Source organism: Schistocerca piceifrons, chromosome 1, assembly GCF_021461385.2.
Source record: "Schistocerca piceifrons isolate TAMUIC-IGC-003096 chromosome 1, iqSchPice1.1, whole genome shotgun sequence".
NCBI classification, from domain to species: domain Eukaryota; kingdom Metazoa; phylum Arthropoda; class Insecta; order Orthoptera; family Acrididae; genus Schistocerca; species Schistocerca piceifrons.
The window spans coordinates 530,193,060-530,205,198 of NC_060138.1; the positions used below are offsets into that span (position 1 = coordinate 530,193,060).

A 12,139-nucleotide genomic window follows, 5' to 3' on the forward strand; every position below is an offset into this window, starting at 1 on the left:
ACCTTTACAGTACCTGCCTGTTCAGAATTCGCTGTACCTCTCGGCAAAAGCGATCAGGTACAGCACAGCTCAAAACGGTGCTGAGATACCCCATTTCTAGCCAAGCTGTACTCTAGACACTATTGTGAACAGGGCTGCAAAAAATGTACTTTTTCTTCACCGCCGGCCGGAGTGGCCGTGCGGTGCTAGGCGCTACAGTCTGGAACCGAGCGACCGCTACGGTCACAGGTTCGAATCCTGCCTCGGGCATGCATGTTTGTGATGTCCTTAGGTTAGTTAGGTTTAATTAGTTCTAAGTTCTAGGCGACTGATGACCTCAGAAGTTAAGTCAAATAAAGCTCAGAGCCATTTTTTCCTCACCGAGTATGTCCTCTTCCCTTGCGTGCTTCGAATGGCCACACCTCTAGAGCGTAAATCCGACAGAAGCCATTTAAAGACTTCAATTTTCCTTACGTGACACTATGCAATATCTAGAGGTCTGGAAAAACGCACAGCGCAAATTCCAGATTTTCGCCGTACGAGTACTACTACTGTTTCTGCGTGGGCTCTCACCTTAGTGCCGTATCAAAAATGTCTTACAATCTAAGAAGCACCTCGTTTGGTCGTGTGACTAGGGCCTCCCGTCGTGTAGACCGTTCGCCAGGTGCAAGTCTTTCGTTTTGGCGCCACTGCGGCGACTTGCGCGTCTATGGGGATGAAATTATGACGGTTAGGACAACACAACACCGAGTCCCCGAGCGGAGAAAATCTCCGACCCAGCCGAGAATCGAACCCGGGCCCTTAGGATTGACATTCTGTCGTGCTGACCACTCAGTTGCCGGAGGCGGACACCTCGTTTGGTTATACTTCTCCTCAGTAGCCCCTATACAACCTTCGGTATCTCTTCTACGATGTAGTTCTTACTCTATTAAACTGTTTACGTCTCTGACATAAACATCATATTTCTGAGCGCCGAATCGCAGGCAAAACCACCAGAAACCTCCAGCTTTGTACAGAGATTTGTGTAGCAATAGTGTACTATTCGCATATGCATAGCGGGCTGCATACATCACAATAGTTACGGATCGGAACGTACCTCATGTATCCTACCAAGCCGACTTTCGTATCTCGGCACTATACACAAATCAGTGCGTGTCTGCACTTTATACCTCACCTATTTTGCCGGCCGAAGTGGCCGTGCGGTTAAAGGCGCTGCAGTCTGGAACCGCAAGACCGCTACGGTCGCAGGTTCGAATCCTGCCTCGGGCATGGATGTTTGTGATGTCCTTAGGTTAGTTAGGTTTAACTAGTTCTAAGTTCTAGGGGACTAATAACCTCAGCAGTTGAGTCCCATAGTGCTCAGAGCCATTTGAACCATTTGTGCCATCACCTATTTTTTTATACTATGCATTGTATTTCAATGTCAACCGTGTAGCAATGTTAGGTCTTCGACCAGGAGTAGTCAGTCAGTTCCATAGTACTTGTGACTGCCTGGGGATACGAGCTTCAGAGTGCGACATTTTGCACTTATGTACTGCACAGTCTTTAAGGTTTCCATTCATCAGACGGAAGGTTTAGAAAGTCGCTCCACAACACATTATGGGGAATTTGGATTTCTTCAAGGATATCAAGTGGACTCATAATAAATACTCTCTGCAGTACCAACGCTGAAAAGAGTGTGGTAAGCACTAAGTGGGAGAGACGGAATGATACTACATTTTGGAAATACAAAGTGGAAGAGACGGGATGATACTACATTTTTAATAGAAATAGTTAAAAATTATATAAAAAACACATAATGTAGGACGTTCAGTGTAATTGCTGCGGTAAGATCAAGAGATTGCCATAGTATAGGAAATGGTGACGACAACGCCAAGCCAGTCAGAAGATTAACGACACAAAAGCATATTTATCCGCCTGGTGACCAGGAACTTCGTCATAACTTCATCTTCCTCCGCTAACCAAATGATAGTGAATTACTCCACCGTGATGTAGATTATCTTGGAGTCATGCGCATTAACGATATTGGTTTGGAAGACAGGTCTTAAATTTACGTAGTGATACTTGTCACCCTTCCTCTGTCCAAACGTTTGTCGTTCACTATTGCACTGTAGCCTAATGGCTTATTGCAGTAAGCGCAACCAATAAGTGCGGATAGTGGAAAATATTGTAAATGTTAAGTGTTACGCGTTCTAGCGTCTGCACGGGTCAGTAGTAAAACATTGTCAGATTTTACATCACAGTGGGTTTTCACTGTTTTGCACTACTTCTGTATTTAAATTTTGTTCTCTTTGCTCGTCTAAATAAATTCCGTAATATTCAGAATTCTTTTCAGTAGTCTCTCCTTCGCTCTCCTATTCTGTTACAGTGTAACACCCATTGCTGCGTATGTGATACACCTCTAAAGGGTCTAAATGTGTGAGATTTCCTAAGGGACCAAACTGCTTCCGTCATCGGTCCCTAGACTTACACACTACTTAAACTAACCTATGCTAAGAACAACACACACACCCATGCCCGATGGAGGACTCGAGCCTCCGGCGGGAGTGGTCGCGCAGTCCGTGACATTACGCCTCAAACCGCACGGCTACTCCGCGCGGCTAAAGGGAGTAATTTCGACTTATAGCCGAGAGACCGCGAGATTCTATAATGTAAGACCTGGTTAATTTCTTACGAGGGTCTTTACTTATTATCCACTAGCATATTACCTCTGGTTGACTGGTATTTACACCTGTTATTTCACATGAGATAAGAGAAGGAAAGGAAATCTGTAAATAGTACGGACACATGAGTAAATACGGTATATAAATTATGAAATTAAATGTTAGAAGTTAATTGTAATATTAATGTAACAACAAACATTCGACTACATAATTTTTCGGTTTTCCCTCAAAGTTCAAGAATAAATATATCTTGTGCGAATCCATTTTTGAGCAAGCAAGACGCATTACTATGCATTAGAGAATAATATTGTATATATTCGATTATTCTTACGTGTTGATTGCACTTCGCCTATAGAGTGTGCAAGAGGTGCCTTGCCCAAAGAGCGTGTATTTACAGGTAATATATACGTATACGTACCAAGTTTAGTTAAACTTACTTGAGTTCCATAGCTATGCTGGAACACGGAATCTAAGGCACCCATGGTCAGAAATTTACCGTTTGGATGTAAAACATGTTTGAGAATCAGAATCTCCCATTCCGCTGAGCACACACAAACTGAGAAGAGAGCGCCGTCGGTAAATCCCTGTTGTAATTAAGACATCACGTACCGATTTCGTCCGACAACACCGGCAGTGAGAAATGGGTACGTTTGCAACGAGGATGGTTGATTGGCGATCCATGGGCGCACCCCACTCTGAAGTGGGCGACGACAAGGACTCGAAACATTGCCCATTCCCTGTATGAAGTTGCGCCTAAAGCACATTAGTCACCAGTTACTTGCAATACGCCTTCATTAGTTATCCAAACTACACAGCTTGCCTGTGCGTACTTGCATACCTACTTGTCTTTACAAGAGCACTTGTTCGACACGTGTGGGCAATGAAAAATAGGTGGACACACAGAAGTAGTTAACACAGTGCATGGGCGGCCTGTAGTTATCTTCGGTAGTCAGCTATAGGAATTTGCGTTTTTCAGCTGGTTCGCATCGCTCGCGCTTATTTATTCACCTCAACCTGATGTGGCCCTCGGGTTACGGTTTTGTGCCAACCGTCATCAAAATAGCGTTGGCATTCCAAAGTCATTACGAATTATTTCAACAGACGCTCAATAGCACTACTTATATAGTGTAATGAAACGACACTGACACACTTAGAGAGGTTGTAGGGGGTGTCTTGAGACGCAAATTGAAACCATGTCTGGCCATCGACGTGCGCTACAGAGAGTCGACGTCTTTTGACCAACATTCCGAGGGCAAATATGAATCTGTGCATTGCCAGCAGCCAGCGGAACTCTTCGAATGGTCTGACAGCATTCAAGGTTGGATGGTGTCCTAACGCGTCCACTCCTGTCACACTACGATTTAGAGTGTGCAAACTCAAGTTTCTGCCGAAGGGATGGTCTAGTAACAGGTGATGCTGCTTATATGGTGCAGGAGACGGTGGAAGTGGGCGTATATCCTTAAGAATCGATGTAAATATAATGTTCGTTTGTTCAAAATCGTCCATCTCCGACAGTTCTTCACCCATTTCTTTGAAACTTTGACACAATGTTGCATTCGAATACGGGCCTGAATTTATATATCTACTGGACCACCATACGCTATGTAAATAAATATGTAGATTAATAAAAAGGATACGGTGTTAGCAAAAGAGTTCATGTCGTTTGTACTAATCATAAACCTCCGAATGTTCTTCACCGTTCCCTTGGAAACGTTGACACAATGTTTCATTCGAAGACGCACATGTTTTATATACCTGTATTTAAACATATAATATATATGAATACGTATGTTGAGTGTAAAGGGGGAAGTTATTCCTAAAAATCTCTAAAACTTCTCTACCAATTTACTTCAAATTTTTATACAGTACTCTAATGAACATTCGGACGGATTTAGGATATATATTTTTAATATACACAATACATAAATACATATGTAATATGTGAAAGGAACACGTTGTTACCAAAAATCTCGAATAGTACTCTACCAGTTTAATTCAAATGTTTGCATGTTTGTTTAAACGTTTTGCTAAATATAGGTCATAATTTTTTTATACAATCGAGAAATGTTGTTACCAAACAGGAAAGTGGTATTTATGGCTTATTAGCTTACGATTGGGATACTACAACAGAATTTGCCATAATAATAAACAAGGGTCAGGTTCAGACAGTGGGAGTAAGAGGAGACGGAGAGAGGGATGGGCCAAAATGGACGTAGAAAGGGGAAAGGAGGTGATCGATAGGTAGGGGGCAGGAGGAGATGGAGAGAGCGGTCGGAGGAGAAGGTGGAGATGACTAGGAGGAGGTGATGGACAGAGCGAGAGGAAGAGACAGGGGCAGGAGGAGGTGTAGAAACATGTGTTTTCCACTTTTCTTTCTCTTCCATTCTAGCAGATTGAGACACAGTAATGCGTGAACGGTAATAGCTAGGTTTCAAATGTGTTAGTTGATCAAATTTAATAATTCCGAGCCCATAAACAAGGTGAACTTAAATAAGGAATTCAGCACTCTAATTATCGAAATGCAAAAGTTAATATCTACACGTCAGAGCTCACGGCAAAATCAACTTTTATCCTGACAGCGGTACCCCCTGCTGTCGTACACGACCTGCCGTGTGCAGCAAAGTAAGAGATGCGCGTAACCCCTCCCACAGCAGGAATGCTTAACCAGCAGTGAAGACAACTGCTAGGCTGTGCAGAAATGTAACTGTGCCACGAGTTGCAGTTACACCGCACACATATTATGTCGACGGCATCGAGCGTCGTTGGAAAAAAGTTTCCACCCTGAATTTATTCTTCTCCACAATTAACTGGCATAAACCTACAGTACTCCATATTTAGTGTTACACAATTTTACAGGAACTACATTTGTAATTCATAAAATATTAACTGAAATATTAGGGGTATACATGCTACAGGGGCACTTAATTTATCACAAGAATAGAATCATTAGTCACATACCCCTGCAAAGACCTTTTTGTTTCTTCCTCAGTGCTGCAACTGTACTTTACCGCTTTTCATACTGCACACATTGCCTGTTAACGGTTTCGATTGCTATTGATTTCCATTACCTGAACCAACCAATCGAGTGATAAGACGATACACCAAAAATTGTCAGTCAGAGAGGTCGGCTGTAACCCATGCGCCACTATCCTGTGGGATGAATTCAATAGTTCCTTCATGATCTATACAGCTTTGATTAAAACTTATCTTCATGCTTTATATAGGTTTTCCCAAATTACTGAGAACTGTGTTGACGCGGTTGGTTTGCCGGCAGGAGGAACCATGATTCGCCGGAGCCGTCTTTCTGTGACCGCTGCATTGGTGCTGCTGTCTGTAAGCTGCTCGGCGCAGGAAACCATGGGGTGCGCCGACAGGAGCGCCATTAATGACTTCAACGCCACGCTGGTAAGGCTGATCGCACACAACTCGCAAAGAATGCATCGCCACATAACTTAACTCTACCAAAAATCCCCCCCTTCCACATAGATACACACAGAATTTAAATTTAATGATAACAACCTTCGGCGTGATGTCTTAACTGGTATTCTTAAATGATTCCAGTCGAACTTCATGACTGTGGATTATTTGTTCCTCTACTTCAGATCATACTGTAGAGTTCTTTCAACCATAGCAAAAAAAAGAAGAAATATACAATGCTAACATTAGGAATATCTCGGAATTATCTGCTAAGTACTTTCATATAAATTAAAGTGTGAAAGTTAAAAAAGGCTCAAGCTTTTCAGATGTGGGAGCGAACCGTTCGAGCTGTGTCACTTCCAATAGACCCCATCACAACCTGAATAGCCTCGTTTAGTGTCGCAGCTCATCATTATCTCGCTCTCTCTTCCCCTCTCTCCCCCCTCTCTCCCTCCCCCCCTCTCTCCCTCGACCCTCTTTCTCTCCCCCCTCTCTCTTTCTCCCCCCTCTCTCTTTCTCTCCCCCTCTCTCTCTTTCTCCCCCCTCTCTCTTTCTCTCCTCCTCTCTCTCTGTCACTCCCCCTCTCTCTCTGTCACTCCCCCCTCTCTCTCTGTCTCTCCCCCCTCTCTCTCTGTCTCTGCCCCCCCTCTCTCTCTGTCTCTGCCCCCCTCTCTCTCTGTCTCTGCCCCCCTCTCTCTCTGTCTCTGCCCCCCTCTCTGTCTCTGCCCCCCTCTCTGTCTCTGCCCCCTGTCTCCCCCCTCTCTGTCTCCCCCCTCTCTGTCCCCCCTCTCTGTCTCCCCCCTCTCTGTCTCCCCCCTCTCTGTCTCCCACCTCTCTGTCTCCCACCTCTCTGTCTCCCACCTCTCTGTCTCCCACCTCTCTGTCTCCCCCCTCTCTGTCTCCCCCTCTCTGTCTCCCAGCTCTCTGTCTCCCCCCTCTTTCCCCCCTCTTTCCCCCCTTCTTTCCCCCTTCTTTCCCCCCTCTTTTCCCTCTCTCTCTCCCCCTCTCTATATCTCTCTCTTTGTCTCTCTATCTCTCCTTCTCTCTATCTATCTCTCTCTCTCTCTCTCTCTCTCTCTCTCTCTCTAACTACCTCTCTCTGTGTGTGTGTGTGTGTGTGTGTGTGTGTGCTCCTGTCTCTTCTTCAGGTTAGTGTCTTCTACACAGTCTTTCCCTCCTCTCCTCTCCCCCCTTCCCCCTTCCTGGACCAAAAGGGCTGGGGATTCTTTTGTGTACTATGCACGAAGACTGCCGTGCCATGACATGCAGTAAAGAGAGGGCTGGAAGTGTCCCGGTCGGCTGGCGATAGCCAACTGAGACCGCCACCTCTTCGGAACGAAAAGGTGGATTCGCCCAGTGCCAAGGACAAGAAACTTAATTTTAACGAGCTGTACCGCCCATTACGTTTACGACTTGAGTAGTTGGTACAGCTTCCAGTCTGGCGCCATAGCCCAGCAAAAGTTCTAACGATTTATACGGATGGGCTTCTCTTGTGCACTCTGCCAAGGCTTCCTAGTTTGTCGCGCTCAAACACGAGCCATACACGTCGTTGCACCACGGTTCAACCAGAGCTGTTGAGGTAGTCATACAGTCAAGTTGTTTCGGGTTTCCTCTTCGACAGTGAACAGATAGTTGCCCTGTATCCGTCAGCTCAAAAACGATTACTTGGGGAAAGTTTGAAGCCCTTAGCAGTTTTAGACATACTTCTTGGGGTGCAAATTGCTCGTACAGGTTATCCGTTACTAGTCTTCTCATGGAAAGCAACAGGTACCAAGTATATGGTTCACTAGCACTGTCATCTTCAGGGGTGTTAGCCACAGTTCGTCATTTTGGGGCCTCTCACATGACTCGCATTGAGCATTCTCGTGAAAACCAGGATACTACATCTGCTATTTCGACGGCACCATTTGGTACTAAATTACGCATTTACCATCCAGAAATTTCCTAGCAATTCAAATTACCATTATTTTTCAACTCGGAGAATGGTTACACAATGCCCCTCCCCGTCTCCCCGACAATCGCCACGGAGTACACGCCTAAATGACTACTGATGGAAGATCAAGTGGACAAGCCTCCAAGCCTCACTTTTCTCAGAGAGTGCCTTTTATACTAGCTTCAACGATGCGATCATAGGTTGGTTAGGAGTGGCATAGTCGTGAAACTGATTGCCGCATATTGATGTTGAGCCTTGAAAGGGGGGGAGGGGGGTCGGAGGGAGAGGGAGAGCTTGGCTATTTGTGGCCCACTTACGCCTCGCCCTACTTCTAGCGACCTAATTATTTCAGGGACAGACAGGGTGGACAGGTTGAAATACACGAAGAAAACATTTAAAATTTCGAATATTGAAAATGAGAACCTTACACATTGCTGTTAGCAGCCCCCACAACCTATAGTTACTGCAACGAAATGGCGGCAGAAAATGTCATGCAAAACATTGGTAAACACGGGGGGAAGGGGGTGGGGAGGCATTATTTGTGAGCTTCTAAACAGGAGGTAGTAACAAAGCGGCAGGCAACGTGCCGTTACACTAGAGTTCTACCTCTGCACTGGTAATACTATGCAGGAAAGATTTAGAGATCAATAGCAGGTCGGAGAATTGAACACACGATAAAGCAGGCTCGGTGACAAAGAGAGAGGGTGAGGAGGAGCCAAAGTCTTCTTGGTGAAGCTGATGGTGGTTTGCAGCAGTCGATACCCAGCAGGCTGCAACAACGCTCCTGCGCGAAGTTGCCCTCTCAGAGTTAAGTGGCGCTTTACTGTGGGCGTCATTAATGTCTGTGACTAACGTAATGAACGGCGGTGCCATAACGAGGCTCTAGGCGGCAAGCGCCAGGAGCCGATCGCACCAGGTACGTGCGACGGCATAGATCCGAAAAGAAAATGGGCTGAGGCGGCCATACTTCTCGCTTTTATGATCTCAGAATGACCAGTCCCTAGAACTTTTTCTTTTTAAAGGACATTCCTTTTTAAAGGACATCATATTCGCCATTGAATGTACGAATTATTTATTTCACTATAGGATTGCAATTTCGGCCTGAAGATCATTACCAAGTGGTACCGCAAAAGATTTTGTTACAGCAAATGTAAAAACTTTATAATACATACCTACATGCCATCATCAGCGGATATTGTAGGATTATAAAGTTTGATATGTGCAGAAGCAAAATGTTTATCAATACCATTTGATACTGGCCGTAAGGCCGAAATTCCAACGGCGAAATAAATAATTTCCACAGTCAATGGCAAATGTGATGTCCTTTAAATAGTTCTGCATGACTCGGAACCCCAACCGTGAGGCGTTATTGACATCTGAGTGACCTTCTGATCCCAAAAAACAGCTCTCCTGCCAACTGCCGAAAGCGGCAGCGACATTGTTCAATCAGTTCAGATACAGAAATCAGGTCTCGATGTCAACCGACACCATGCCAGACTTTCTTTCTTAACAAAGCATCTCTTTGAAGGAGAAAGGGTCCGTTCAGAATTTTAGACTATTTTAACGGCTGTCGTATGTATAAAACACGATCTTTCGTTTTCCAGCATCAGTCGAATAAAAGTTGCTTCTCAGAACATTCTTTTATTTGACTCTGAATAACACGATGTATCTTCCTTTGTATGATATGATTAACAATTTTGACTATGGTAGCAGTTACATGGTGCAGGGTAGCGGTAGGTACTGGTTCCCGTGGAGTAAAGTTTTAAATACAATAACTACATTTTATTTTACAACGGTCTCCACAAAAGAAATTTAGCACAGCCATTTAAAAGACACATTTCAGGTGGTTAAACACAGAGTGAACAGAACACTCTGAACTAGCCAAAGTATAATTAAATAAGAAGAACTTTATTGTTGAAGCCAGCAATCAATTAAAATTAATAAAAATAATTTTAAAAATACTGCCCACTAAGGTTACAATCCCAAGTAAGCAATTACGAGTACAATTAACAAAACTTTTAAAACAAAAAAAGAACAAAGTAACACACTTCAATTACAACTTTAGTGATCTGATTATTAACAAGATTGATAGACGGGCAAGTGTCAAATAAAATACCTCATTCGCGAATCCTCTGTAGTAAGGGAACACATAAAATAAACTTGTCTTGGTACAGGTGGTGTGCGTGTGTTACAAGTTGCAGGCACCACTAGCAGCAATGGGCAACTTGACTACAATATACAGAATGCAAAGTTACACAAAAGCCATACACTTAAGTGTATATAAATATAACCACAGTAAAATATGAAATGAACGCCGAGAATAATTACTGATTAAGCTGAGCTTGGCTGTACACTGAACGCGGTAAGTCACAAGCGCACAACTATCAGTGCCTGGTCTGTTTTTACTTTAAGTTAACGAGCTTCTGGTAACCAACCAGAATATAAACTGGTTCCACAAGAAGAACATGCACTTAATAAAATGTTCAACAGAAATAAATCCCTTATCATCAAAGCACTGCCAGGGACAGGGAACTGAAAAGGAGTCTCCTACAGAAAAAGATGCGCTGGCTCAGATTAACAAATAAGTGCTCACCAAATTGAACACAATCCTCCCTCACAGATGGGGAGGCCATAAATCATCAGTGCATATGGCTCAGCAAGCTGCAGCCAAATTTAAACCTTGCCTGGTAGAAAATTTCAATGCAAGCCACGCAACATGCTGCCGTACGACATTGTTCGACAACATCGTTCCACGCGGTGCATCACACCATCTCTGCACTTTTCCATGCCGAGCGCGTACCAAAAAAACGCTGCAGCAACACGGTCTTTGACTGCTCTCGTCAGGTATCGAAAGGCGAGCCGACGCACGGCTCAGTTTATTTCTCATAAAATTTTCGAACTACTCAAATTGGTCCCTCACGAAATCTATTATCCGATTATGGTCTTTGGCGGTTATCAATGCTCAGCTTTGGTAGCAAAATTAGGGATAATTTGTTAATGTGGTTTCAAAATTCGTAACCGGATTTGTTACATGGATCTCAAAAGAGTCTTAGAATCAGCAAGTAAGCGTCAACGTTTTACTGTTGCCATAAATGTTTGTGTGTAAGAAAAAAAATTGAATTGAATTTACTTGATTTAAATTTTGGTTAGGGTCAAAATGTTTGTTGTTTGGCGTCACAGTCTACTTTGGTTCGATAATCGATCATGTTGTTGCATCTCAGTGGTTCCCAGTTGTCATAAGTTTGACACTAATCTCTTTTCTGCTGCTTTGCTACGCTTGCGTCTTTCTTACTCCCAATCGATATTTTGTGCTCACCAAATTGTTCACTTTCTTTAACATCTAGTTAACAATCCCTATAATTCTGCCTTCCGTAAACATTAGCAATGTGACCAGTTAATCGTATTATTTATATTGTTCCACCATGAAATGTCCTCCCGATAGCTGAGTGGTTAGCACGGCGGTCTGTCACGCCACGGACCTGGGTTCAATTCCCGGCTGGGTTGGAGATTTTCTCCGCTCAGGGACTGGGTGTTGTATTGTCCTCATTATCATTTCATTATCATCAGTGGAAGGCAACCTGACACCACCAATGGAATCACTTCTCTAGACGCTCATGCGGTGGATCACTCTGACGCGGCTCCCCCCATGACAAGACCTGACGTAAGGCAGAACACGAAGTTTCTTTTTTACCATGAAATTTGATTCTGTTTCTAAACTTTTCTTTTATTTGTTTAATTGCTTCTCCGGTATACGGACTGAACAGTAGACACATTTACTCCAGCCCTTACGTCCTTTTTAATCTGAGATCGGTTACCATGGTGAAAACCTACTGGAACAAGACACAGACTACATAGTCAATGACCGTGAAGGTGTCATGTACGTTACTTCCATCTCTGTACTGTCCTTCAGAAGGTGTTGCCATGCCACAGAGACTGTGGAGTTGTATGTTGTTTCCCTGATGCACTGGGTTCTGACTACTTTCGTGGATAACATTGTGCTTCCTCAAAGTATCTAATATTTTGCCCAACATGGCGGAAATAGGGTATCTGCAACTGTACTTGTCAATGGCATTTGATAAAGAACCCTACATTGCCTAGATAATGAAGAGTGATTTGCGTAGTATGTTCGTGAAGCTCTTTAGACTTG

The 12,139-nt window shown here is 43.8% G+C and overlaps 1 protein-coding gene across 1 annotated transcript in view; it reads left to right on the top strand.

The window, feature by feature from the left end:
- The window catches only part of LOC124784628 (lazarillo protein), a 62,635-nt gene that overhangs the window by 27,092 nt on the left and 23,404 nt on the right, over nucleotides 1–12,139 (top strand). Inside the window, exon 2 of the mRNA XM_047254116.1 lies at nucleotides 5,917–6,047. Within this exon, the coding sequence (XP_047110072.1) occupies nucleotides 5,925–6,047 (123 nt within the window). The 5' untranslated portion in view covers nucleotides 5,917–5,924. The remainder of the gene's footprint in view (nucleotides 1–5,916; nucleotides 6,048–12,139) is intronic.